Here is a 13,441-nt window from a genome sequence, read left to right as displayed (position 1 = left end):
GGGTGAGTAATTGACAAAATTTTAGTTTTAGTGAACTCTCAGTTTTGGGTAATCTCTTCAAAATTAGGGGTTTGTTAAAATTTCTATGCTTAAAGGGTTACTTCACCCCAAAATGAAAATTTTGTCATTAATCACTTACCTGTCGTTCCAAACCCGTAAAAGCTTCATTCATCTTCGGAACAGAATTTAAGATATTAAGATGTTTTTTTGTTTTCTTTGCGTACAAAAAGTATTCTCGTCGCTTCATAAAATTCAGATTGAACCACTGATGGCAGATGGACTATTTTGACGATGTCTTTCATACTTTTCTGGATCTTGACAGTGTAATTTACTTGGAAGTCAATGGGACAGTCACAAGCCTCCCGGTTTTCATCCAAAATATCTTAAATTGTGTTCCGAAGACAAAAGAAGCCTTTATGGGTTTGGAACGACATGGGGGTAAGTGATTAATGACAAATTTTTCATTTTGGGGTGGAGTAACCCTTTAAGTAACTCCGGAAAGTTACTCGTTCTGCACAGGTTTCGCTATGGAGATGAATCATGCAGCTTTTTGAGGATGTGCTATTACATAACCTGACTAATGATTTTAGCCTTACAGGCGACAAAATGATGATAAAAAAACGATAATGTCAAAAATAGCGACAAAAAATTTACAAAACATTGAAGTAAAAACCCATCATAGTGACCAGAATATGACTAGCAAATAACCAGTAAGCAACCACTCAGAACACCTTAACTACCACTTAGCAACACCTTAACACCCACTCATAACATATTAAGAACTGCACAGCAACACTCTATCAACCAACCAGTGCATCCTAACATGATAACGGTCAATTTTGTACAGCTTTTTTTTTTCTCTCAACTTTTAATAAAAGTCTAGGGTTCTTGGACCAAAATAAGTTATTATTTACTTTTGCATAACCATATTCCACCCTCTCTCTGACCCTTAGATTTAAGCAGGTTTTTGCTACTGTACCTTTAACACTTTATGTAAATGACTAAGCTCTTTGCTATGAGGGCGCACAAACCTGCTGTGTCACACATTTGAATCTCCATTTGAAATGAGTGATACAGTACAACACAGCTCTGAATTATGCAAAACACAAACCTCACAATGCATTCGACACAGATTCTGGTTTGAAGCTGTAGACTCTGAGGTTAGTTTTCACACTGCCACAATGAGGTTAAATCAGTGCAAACTCTCAGCTACCATCTGATCAGACAGAGCCAGCGGTGTGTCCTCATGCCCTCCTTTGTTGCTGACAGGCTCAAGTGGTGCTTGCAGAAATGTATCTGCTCACCCAGAGGGCAACAAGTGAACATTATGCCACCCAGAGCCCTCTTGATTTTCAAATATCTGAGTCAGAAGCTTGTATCATTTGTTTGTATCCAGCATTCACATGCAGCGAGAATAGCCATGCACCTGCTATGTTATAGCTCTATATGTGAGATGTAGGGGAGAGAAATTACTTGCCTTATACAGTTTGGCTGAATGGTCCATTACAAACCTATAAAACAAAGCCTTCTGGGTAACAGAGGCCCTGATACATTCACAGTGACTCAATATGTGTTTGTTTGTGCTCCAGGGTCATGCTTTTCTGTGCTGTAGGTATCAGGACGGTCAAATAGTTAAATTGTGAGTTTGAGTGGTTTTTTTTTTTGTTAGGTTGTCGTTTTAGCTTTTGTAGCGTCTGGACCAATCAAAAACACAATTTTTCGATTTATGCTACAAGCTCTTTGTAGAATTGTACAGTAAGAAAGTTATTTCCTTTAACCAGGAAATTAACGTTCTTAGAATTGACAGACAGTTGACCCTGAGAGGTCAAGTAAATATCTACAGCGGATCTAAATATTTATCATTAATTATAACTAGTTATGATTAATTATTCATATTTCCCTTATGAGCTGATTCGCTACACTTTAATATTTGATGCAGTGTGATTTTGAGATGTGACCTTTCAAAGAGGATTTTGGCATGCTGAAAAAGTCATTTAGGAGATCTTATGTCGCTAAAGTCATTTACGTTACTCGCTGCTGCAGTCTGTTTTGTAACAAATTAAATCATCTGCTGTGAGGAATATAATTTTGTACAAAATGCTCTATATACATATGAAAACAGACATCTTATACTGTTTTATACCATGAACTTTACTTCTTTAGATTGCAGTTTAGCCATCTAAAACTGTTTTTGAATATAATAATGCATCCAGTGCAAATAGTGTCTGATAATAATATATAACAGCCTCACAACCCATTTATAAAAGGAATCACCTTTTATATTTCTTTTTTTTTTTTTTTTTTTTTTTTTGCTTTTGCTTTTGCTAAAGACTTCTATCTATATCATTAAAATGTTTAAAGGTCACATTTAAAATTATTTGTAAAATTAATGTGTATTGTGAAAGTAAATATGATCAGTTTTGATGTAATGCTGATTTTAAATGGCCATATGACAGTTTCACTGCAACACACAAGCAACACACTTAAGATCAGTGCACAAATATACTACATGATAGTTTATTTTTCTATTAATTAATTAGTGTTTTACATCATAGCTCATGCCATTGGCATGGCATTTTATAGTCAGGGGGAGTCTGTAAGGCCAGATGTGATTGGATCAAATAAGTAGTTCTCTGATGGGATGTGAGAACCCTGCAAACCTGCTGTTAGACCTCCTACTGCCATCATCAGTCTGTATGAGTGTTTCTATGAGTGTCTTTGTTCAGTGAGTATAATGCAGTGGAAAGAAAGCACTTAACTGAACCTCTGCAGATCCAGAGCCTGTGTTCTAGTGTTGTTTTCATGAACAACTCTTTTAAGTGAACAAATCATATTCAAATCAAGTTTCTTGCTTTGTAAAGCACATTATTGCATTTGATGTCTTTTTTCTGGCTTTGTAAATGTTTTTACAATTTATATTAATTAATTTCTTATATTTATTTATTTTATTATATAAGTGAGAATGGAGAGAAAAAAGACAGATATACTTTGTTGTCATTTGTGGGGAAACAGCATTTAAACAACATTTCTGGAGTCTACTTTGCATCTCAAAGTAGATTTTTAAATGAATCAGTTGAGTGAATGACTCAATGACTCACACAAAAAGGCACTCATTAGTCACTAACAATGATGCTGTAACCTGAAGAAAAGGTTCACCGAATGAATCTGAATGAATTTTTATGGGGGAACAGATCCAAAAAAATTATATTGATGAATCAATATCCCCACCATTTTGAGTTCATACAGAGTTTTCTCTGCTTTTGTTCAGAAAACAAGGATGAAAATAAGTGCAGTAAAATGACTGTCTATTTAAATATGACCTATTTCTGCTTTATAAGCAAATCGTGCTCCAGCCAAACTTTGAGCCAAGTTTAGGGGTTAAGAAGTGGTGTCATAGCACATGGATTACTCCGTGCTTCGCAGAAAAATGATGACTGTGAAATCTGTCCCTTTATCCCATCAGCTGCATAGCAAGCTGTAACTTCAGCGTCTGAGTTGACATGCAAGAGCAGACACCCTCCGCTCCATAACCGCTGGCCGAAGCATGTTTGACTGGTTCATATGCTGAGTCCGTTCTGCCTTCCAGACTATTTACTACCAAGTGACTTGTGCCTGTAACAGGGTCAGTAACCAATGTTTTCTTCTCTCTGTCCACCAGGGGAGGATCCAGAAACTAGACGGATGCGTACGGTGAAGAACATTGCTGACCTGAGACAGAATCTTGAAGAAACCATGTCTAGTTTACGTGGGACACAGATTAGCCACAGGTGAGTGTTGGGTCATTGGAATGCACAGAGGGGGAAAAAAAAAACAGCAAAGACAAATTTCCAGGCAAGTCAATGCTGGTTTAGTTCTAGTTTATCTGATGGACTATAGGTAGTGAAGCTGGTAAACAAGAATGATTGCCTTATCCACAAAGATATATATAGTAGTTGAGTAAGACATAATGAAAAGAAAGTTAATTAGCTCCAAAACAGTGACAGCTGCACTTTCGAAAAATTAGGTCTCTTTTGCCAATTACATTTTTTTTTTTAAAGACAGAGCTCAGTTTGACACTCACAAACAATGCAAACCCTCACTGTGCCAACATCTTTGCTAACAAAGACTCTCACCAATCTCATTGTGAAATGAAAAATGCTCTCATTTTTGTTGAGTTAATCAACCCAAATTCCCAAACACCCAATTACTGCAGAAAATACATAAGCGTAACCACATTTGTCCAGTTCTGGAATGGCCTATTTCAGCACCTCTCTCTTTATCTCACTCACAATGTGAACATAATTTCACAGGAAAGTGGTTCAGAGGCAGCGCTCTGACATGACAGATGGTGTTGGCCCTCTCTCGCTCTCTTTCCCACATGGGGAGCATCTTCTTTGGAAATCAATGCTTGGCCTTTTTCTTTTTTTCATAGCACATTGCATCTCAAAGGAGCCAAAAAGGTGTTAGACACTTCCTCACACTCCCTCGCCATAAAGCTAACCAGTAAAGAGCCCATGATTTAAAAAACTCCAACCCTTGGAGTTCATAATGGTCAGATATATATTGTTGACACATAGCTGTCAGGCTCTGCTCACAATGAATGAAGATAAGGAAAAACTATTCTTCACTGTGACAAACTAAACAGACTAATTCAGTAGAATGTGTATTATAACATATGACAGGGTTGCACAGATGGAAAAAAGATAGCGATCCAGCCAGGACTCTTTTAATTGTACGGTAGAGCTCCATTTCTCACCTTTGTGACACTGTTTGGTTGTCAGGAAGTTGACCTGTGGTTTCCTGAGACATTGGCCCACTATGTGAATTCCATCATACATACATTGGAGTCTCGCAGGAGCTTTTAAAGTTGACTTCCATTCATCTCCAAACATACCATATGGTATATTTTCTGAAAGAGTATAGAGTGTAAGTGTCCTTTCAGAATCTTCTGCCCACACCTATTCACTGCTATGTTGGGAACACCACAAAGCTCTATTGATCTGAGCCTGTTTTCATATTTTGAAGGTTCTCAGAGCTTAAATATTGTATTGATTGTTATAGAAAAAAATTATTATTCAAGGTCAAGACAGCATCTCAAAGAAAATCCCTCTAAACTTAAAGTCAAGAATCTCAAGGGGATTTATCAAATGTTGACTCATTGTAAGTAGTTACTATATAGGCAGCTTAAGTTAAATAATTGTATTTTTTAATTATTAAATGTATTATTAATTACTAATTGTTTAAAATTTTGTTATAATTCATTTGTATTGCAAAATATATATTATCTTCAACAGTCTACTACAAATACATTTCTTCTTTATTGTACCCCATAACTTTAAAAATGATATTTTTATTTATTTCCAGATTTAAAAGAAAAAGATCCATTGTATACATAATGCAGTTCAGTGATGACAAATAAGATGTGTATGAAATTGCTAAAATTAACTAAACACTTATTTTACAGTGTTTCATCAAAATTCACAAAAATATTTATGCATTATAAATTGACCAAAAAAAAATTGGAACCACTTCTGTTAATTGGCAAGCATGCATGATATTTATAATCTTAAAATGTTGGCAGATTAATCAATCTAGAGCTTGTTTCATGTCTCATTATATGTAGCCTACTGTACATGTGTATCTCAAAGATACTGTAGAAGATTCCAAACCATCATAAGCTGTAATTGATTACATATGTACCTGATCAGCACCTTCCTATCTTCCTGTAATACTTCCTGTAGAACATTTTTTCTAATAGGATGTTGAATAAGCTGTAGCTCTTTTCCCACCAGTGTCTTCTGTAAGTGTTCTGTTGTGTTCCTTGTTGTGTGTCCGTTCAAGGGATAGCAGAGGAGGATAGCAGATTCAGAAAAACGCTGCAGTCTTACCCTTTCCCAATAGCACTAGCATGTTGCTAAGAGACGGGTGTTGTCGAGAAGGCGAGACATCAGGAATATATATAATGGAACTGTCAGCTGTCATGAGGAGTCACATCAGAGAGGGAGATAAACGCTGGTGACTGGGCCAGAGGGTGATTCGGGTGATCAATAGATTAGTCAGAGAAACTTGCCCAAATGTCCTGCATCCAGTGACATTAACTAACTCTAGATACATGATTTATCTTCTTAGCAAGCCATAAACCTCAGCTCATACACTTCCTGTTGACTTTGATTTGTAGATGAAAAGGGAATTCATTGTTTCTTAGTCGGTCTGGGTTCTTTGTTTAACACTATTGGGAGCAGTATGTAATAGCGTACTGCAGGGATGCTCACATTACACAGTTCCAGAGCCACTTTTAGGAAATGCTGGGTGACCAGAGGGCAGTGAATACAGTGACTTTAAACCTGACCTAATTTTTGCTTCTAAATAAAATTCACACAGTTTGAAGGCCTGTTAATACGCACCAATCAATGATGTTGGTATTTCTATATTCTTAGGTTTTGCTTCTTGAGTGTGATAACACTTTACAATACAATTTAATTAACATTAGTTAGGTGTGATGAACTAACAAAGAACAGTACTTTGATCATATTTATTAATATATTTTAAAATATTTCAAATTCTATAAATCAGTGTTATTTTTAGTATTATTTATGTACTATGATCGCATTTATTAATATTTAGAATTAGCTTTTTAATATTTTCAGTTGTAATTTTAGTTTTAGTGATTACATATGCTTTGATGATTTGTATTATTTTTTAAACATGTCTATTTAGCTTTTTGTTGTATGTTTTAGTTTTAGTTATTTTAGTACTTACATATACGCTTTCAGTTAATTGCCAAGGCAACTTTTGGAATTTATGTTTTATTTTTTTTATTTTTAAGTTTATGTTTTTCCTATAATAATTTTTTATTTTATTTTATTAATTACCAAGTTTTCATTTAAGTTAACAATAACAACACTGGTGTAAATTAACATAATTTAATGTATTATGAATGAACATGAATTTACTGTACAACAAACAATAGTATATTTATGAATAAATAATGGCCCAGAATAGTGCTGTAAAATTTATTTTATTTCTGTCTATACTACACTGAAAAAAAAAATGGTGTTTTGAAACAATTTTCACTCAGAAATTGTAAGTAAATTTCATAAATAATAACAAAGAAATGGCAAGTAACATGTTGAATTAATAGTGAAATTTTGAAGTACTGTTGAAACACTGAAATAGTATTTTCTTAAAACATACTACAGTAATTTTTATTTACAAATCATGAAAAATTATTTTTTACAGTGCACCCAAAGCCCCCTTCTTCTTTTCTCTTATTTAATCGTATATACATGCATGCTTTTCATTCTTATTTGTCTTGTCTACATATTGGCACCATTTTATAAAAAACGGCAATTGCATAAATCAACTGTGTTGTGTTGTGTTCAGACTGCAAAATTCAATATTACTGCTCAAATATTTGTGTTTGTGACCTATCTACACAAAAACACTGGTCAGCCATGTGTACGGCCATCACTGGCTTGTTATCCAACCTCCATTGCTGCTGAGTCACAAGTCTCTGGTGTATTTCCTAACAAGAGCATTCATACACGAACAGAACATGCTTTGATAGCCACACTTAGCACTGGTGGCCACCCTTTCAAATATACCAAGCGCAGTAGAATAACAATAGGCACGAAAGCTGTTTCTGTAAATGAGACCCTTAGATTGTTCAGTGCAATTCAATACATGTTATGTTTTGGTCTACAACTGCTGTAGCTCATTTTTCACAGTATTTGAAAATGTATTTCTTTCGTAGGACCTTGTTAACCAGCTTACATGCTAGCAAACCACTAATGAGATTCATTCTGAATGGACTTTGATGGTGAGGATATTAATATACCAGCGCTGTAGTCATGACAACATCGCCTTTGTGCTGATAACTTTAAGTGACACTCATTTTTGACCCCCTGCTGTTGTCCCGTCATGCAAATAACTGCCTGTCATATTATTGGGGATTTTTTATGCTTGTAGATATTGTTTAAACAGACTATTTCATATTCATGAATTTGTATTTATATTTAATGCTGAATATTTATTGAATCGCGAAGCCCACACATTAAAAATATCCTTGTAATGTGATTATCTCACCACTAGAGAGAGCTGTTGCTGGACAGTCATATTGGGTGTGTCATTATTAAGCATCTGTCCATATGCTGTTTTCTCACACGTTCTCACATCAACATGCTTGTGATGTGTGGAGACACCTATGCACACATCAGTTCACACATTTATAGTCACGCAGTCAAAGACATGGATGGAGCACTTAACAGAGGTCAGGGGGTCAAACTGAAGTTGTGCCCGTGCTAACATGCTTTTTGATGGGCTGCCGCTAGTTGAAGTGGATTAGATATGACACGATGAGTATAGCTTCCATTTTATGGAGAGCAGCAATCAAATACAGGCACATTGGCAATCTTTCTGCTTCAGTTGGGTCCTTCACACCACGCTGAACATTCACAACCTACAGATAGAAGACCTGCTGTGGAGAGAGACTTGGTCTAATATAGACATATCAAGGATCTGTTGTGGGCAGGATCTTATAAAGACGCTACTGTATGCGTCAGTTAAAAAAAATAGTTATTATAGTTCTGAATATGGGTGTTTTTTAGTTTATTTGTAGTTTATCTTTTTTCTTTTTCTTTTTTTTTATAAGTTTAGTTAAGTTCATTTGTTAACAAATATAAAATATCTCATTTAAATAGCTGCTTTACATTTCTCAGGGGCATCTCATACCAGTGATATGTGTAACATTATCTAGTGATATGTTTAATAAAAAGTAGGTTATACAGTTTAAAAACATTACAATATAATTGTGTATCGATTAGGGCTGTGCGATATGGACAAAAAAAAACCTATCGCGATTTCTTTGATCAATTTTGCGATTTCGATTTTAATCACGATTTTGACACACACAGACATGCTTTACAGTCATAAATGCATTCAGTGTGAATTTGAAACATATTTCCAAAAGAAAACCAATTAGAGCTGTATCAAAAAAGCTGTAACATGTCTCTAGAACAGACATAAGGCAAAACAATCACTAAGCAAAGGTGTAACGCGTGCAGCACAGCAGAAATAGATTCCGTGCGGAAACGATCGCAGCATGACTGCTGCAGACGCACCGCTCCTGGAGCGCACTGCCGGACCGCAATCGCGTGCAGTGTGAACGCTCTGATCCATTAACATGGGCGCGGAAAAAATACGCACCACAGATGGAGTGTGTGAACCTGGCGTTACGTTTGTATGCCCGCCCGGTCTGTTCTGTTCTCATGCTCCATTTAGGCACGCTGCATCCTGATTGGTTCGGATAGCATAGCCTACTGCGGGAGGTCGGGGGCGCGGAAAATCATGCTATAAAGCGATTTAGAAATCGCGATTTTATGACGATTTCGATTAATCGCACAGCCCTAGTATCGATTAGCATTCCTAGTTATGTCAGCTGCATTCGCTCTTCAATGTACTACAATTTACAAGTGAAAAAAAAACTTTTACTTAGCAAGGATGCATTAAATTGATCAAAATTGACTAAATACATATAATGTTTATATCTGTCTTTATACATATACGTTTTTATAGTTACGAATGACATCTATTTCAAATAATGCTGTTCTTTTGAACTTCCTTTTCATCATAGAATCCTGAACAAAAAACAACGTTTCCACAAAAATAGTAGGCAGCACAACTATTTTCAAAAGTGATAATAGTAAGAAATGTTATTTTGATTTGATATCAGTACATTAGAATGATTTCTGAAGCATCATGTGACACTGAAGATTGGAGTAATGGCTGTTGAAAATTCAACTTTGCCACCACATGAATGAATTACATTTTAAAATATATTCAAATAGAAAAAAAGTTTTTTTTTTTTTTTTTTTTGCTCAAATAAATGCAACTTGGGAGAACATAAAAGACTTGATTAAAAAACATTTCAAAAATCCTACCGACCCCAAACTTTTGAACAGTAGTGTAATTCTTTGCTCATGGGCACAGTTGTTTTGTAGCAAATCAGCTCAATTGTCAATCATATTTGTGTATTCAACATATAAGTCTGAGTCAGCACAAATATTCAAGCCAGTAGGTGGATATTTTAAACTCTAAACTTTACTTTAGAAACAGTGCTGCATTGCAGGGTACAGAATGGTCCTCAAACTGTCAAGCAAACTCCTCACCTTGGCACAGGTGTTGGATATTTATTACTTTAAATGGCAAGTCAGCTCTTTTGGAAGCAGAATATTGATCTAATTACCTAAATCTGCCTGCAGTCCCCAAATTCTCTCCTCTAATTTCCTCTTCCTATTTTTTTTTTCTTTGCAGTACACTTGAGACGACATTCGACACCACTGTAACTACAGAAGTGAACGGTCGTGGCCTCCCTGCCCTCTCAAGCCGCTCCTCCCAAATGTCTTGGCGTCTCGGCCAAGCGTCGAGCCCCCGTCTTCAGGCCGGTGATGCTCCTAGCTATGCTTCGCCCAGATCCAGTGCCGGCACCACTGGTCGCTATGGTGACCCCTCAAGGTTGTTATACACTGCCCCCCTGAGGAGAGCGGCCGCCTCAGGGGTTCGAGGGACAGAGCCGGGAGAGAAAGGTGGGATTTCGGAGGTGGGGCCAGAGGTGGACGTGACCGGATACGGTAGCGATGGTGACATACTCGCCAAGAATGTACACGCAGATGATATCAGTGGGTAAGAAACTATGAAATTACAAACCATGTTGGATAACAAACCATGAATAAACAGAAGTATGAGATAGTCTAAGCAGGCCAATCGAACAATCAATCACTTTTTTCTGTTGGCGTATGCAATGTTCACATAGGGAAGGCTGTTTGAAAAAATGATGATTGATTAATAATATTTACACGCATTCCATCAGAGCAGAGAAGCAGTTACAGCTGTCTCACAATGTCCTTATGTGGGTGAGAAACACTCATACGCCGTCATGTGTCTCTGTTTGGAGGAATAGCTCAGGGTCACGTATACATCAGTGTTTGATGCACTATTGCTTCTGCACTTGCCGTCTCTACGCTGATGAATTGACAGAGAAAGAAAAATAGCACTAGAAATGAAGTCTATAAAAGAATGACACACGGGAACCGAAGTATTGATATTTGATACTTGATACTTGATCCTGAAGACACTTGCATGAAAGTGGTGGATTTGGGAATGCTAATAATACAATAAAGCTCCTGCAGTCAAAGCTGCAGGCAGTACATCTGCCTAAAACTGTGATTAGCTGAGGTAAGATGCTAATTATCAGAACATTAATGTTTTTGATGCTCTCTCATCTGTGACATGTTTATAACTCCCTGACTCACACCAAAGAGCATTATCACACTGTAAGTTAAAAATTATGCTCATATATATGCACAAAGAAGTGTTGTTTTAGTATCATTTTTATATTTTGAATTAGCTTTTATTTTTATATTTTCAGGTTTTTATTTTAATTCTAATTAAAATTGTTAGTAATTTAGATTTTGTTTTTTAATATTTCTTGTTAGCTTTATTTTTATTTCAGTTTTATTTTTTGTAATTTTAGTAAACAGTATATATATTATATATTATTATATTATATATTATTTAATCTCATATATATATATATATATATATATATATAAAACCTGTATGTATATGTAACCTCACTTATATAATCCTATGACAAATGCTCCCAGATAATAGTTCACTGTTAATTTGTTGTTTAATCATAAGGTACCACACAGACGGAGGGCTTTACTCTCGGAATGTCGACCTCTACTCTCGAAATGTTGGACGCTCACCAGAGATGACACCTGCTCAAGAGGTTGTTCAGAAAGGGGTCAAAGAGATGCAAGGGGAAGACAGGTAAGACTTCCTGTCATGAATCAAACAAATAGAGTTCACCAATGCATTTACATCATTACTGATTACAGCAAGTGTTTGTGGACACTTCCTGCAATATTTTAAATGTGTACATTCACAATACTAGCAGTTCTGTGTCTTTAAGCAGTAGAGTTAGTGGATTTCCACACATTTTAGGTCTCTGACAGGCTATGAAACAGCCAAGTGCTGACGGGTTGAGAGGAAAGCTCATTTAAGAAAGTAAGAAGCTCTGACAAGATTTAAATGAATGTGTGACATTTTCGGTAACTGTGGGATATTAGCAAAATGTTAGAAAATGGAGTTCGTTACATTTCTGGTCTCCTTCACTGTGTCATTTGATAATAAGAAGCATACATTTTTTAGCAGAAACTCTAATCCAAGTGATTTATATGAATGTGACACCATTTTTGACACCACTTTTAGGGCTTTAACAGAGTTCAGATCAGGTGATGAATGAGATTCAGCGTTTGATGGACCTTATATCACCATACTGTGATCAATGACTTGCTTCCTGCTTTTGTCTGTGCTGTTTGAGAGCAGAGATTAATGACTGGGAGTGATTCTAACTGATGAGGCCCAGACGGTATCATAGCAGCCTGTCAGTTACATATAACCTGCATCTAGTCTGCTGTCAAACTAGAAGATAAGAAGGTCTGTTTAGTATCTATATATAAACAAATCTTTGTATTATGAGACTAAAATGCTAAGCATATTTTGACAGGATTCACCTGTTGGTTAGTTTCACATAACTGGTGCAGTCAGCATAATGTCTGGTTCACTTTAGAGCTTATCTGGACCAAGAACTACTATATATCAAGCCTTTTGACCCACATCCATAGTGACCAAACAACAGTGTACATATAAAAGCGGATGTAATTCTGATAACTAAATTGAATATAGGTGTTAAACAATATCCTGTTTACTTTTTCCTAATAATTCTTCAAACAAAGGATATTTTTATTCATTTGTTGTTTTGTTTGTTAATTCGTTCGTTCATTCTGGCAATAACCAGTAATTGTAAACCTGTACTATTTTGCCTGTTTTAAAATAATAATCATGACCAATGTTAATTTAGTATAACTGAGATACTATTATAGTTTTTATTAATATTTTGAATCAGTTTATATTTGTATATTTTAGTTAAAGTATTAGTAATTTTGTTGTGTGTTTTTGTCATTTTTAGTAGTTTTTAAGTATGTCTATATACTACAGTTCAGTATATACTACAGTTTTAATATGATATGATCCATGTACCCCATTTTATCGAAAGTGCATGAAGATGCAGTGATGGAGCTTGGAGCTTACGATTTTGACAACACTAGCCATTTCTGTGTACAGTTTGCATTAGACAGTTCTGTACAGTGACCGAGAGAGCTAAACGTGCTGCAAATAAAAAAAAAACACATGCAAATGGAAAAAACACCTGCAAATTAAGAAAACATCTTCATAAATTTGACAACACACGCGCTGCAAATGCTCACAACACATTAGTTCAGCAAGCTGAAAAAGCTGCAGAATAATACTGAATAGAGCTTATATAGGAATGCGATAGGTGTCGTATTCCTATAGGTAGATGTGATCAGCTGAGAATCAGCTGATGCAAGCTTGACTC

At 35.8% G+C, this 13,441-nt stretch overlaps 1 protein-coding gene across 7 annotated transcripts in view; it reads left to right on the top strand.

The window, feature by feature from the left end:
• Positions 1-13,441, top strand: part of LOC107680031 (neuron navigator 3) — a 152,201-nt gene that overhangs the window by 93,732 nt on the left and 45,028 nt on the right. For all 7 annotated transcript variants that reach the window (XM_016475788.1, XM_016475785.1, XM_016475787.1 and 4 more), the window contains 3 exons: positions 3,659-3,767; positions 10,291-10,659; positions 11,680-11,811. In XM_016475788.1, the coding sequence (XP_016331274.1) occupies positions 3,659-3,767; positions 10,291-10,659; positions 11,680-11,811 (610 nt within the window). The remainder of the gene's footprint in view (positions 1-3,658; positions 3,768-10,290; positions 10,660-11,679; positions 11,812-13,441) is intronic.

This window comes from Sinocyclocheilus anshuiensis, unplaced genomic scaffold, assembly GCF_001515605.1.
Source record: "Sinocyclocheilus anshuiensis isolate Anshui unplaced genomic scaffold, SAMN03320099.WGS_v1.1 scaffold200, whole genome shotgun sequence".
Classification (NCBI taxonomy): domain Eukaryota; kingdom Metazoa; phylum Chordata; class Actinopteri; order Cypriniformes; family Cyprinidae; genus Sinocyclocheilus; species Sinocyclocheilus anshuiensis.
This window is presented reverse-complemented; position numbering and strand designations above follow the sequence as displayed.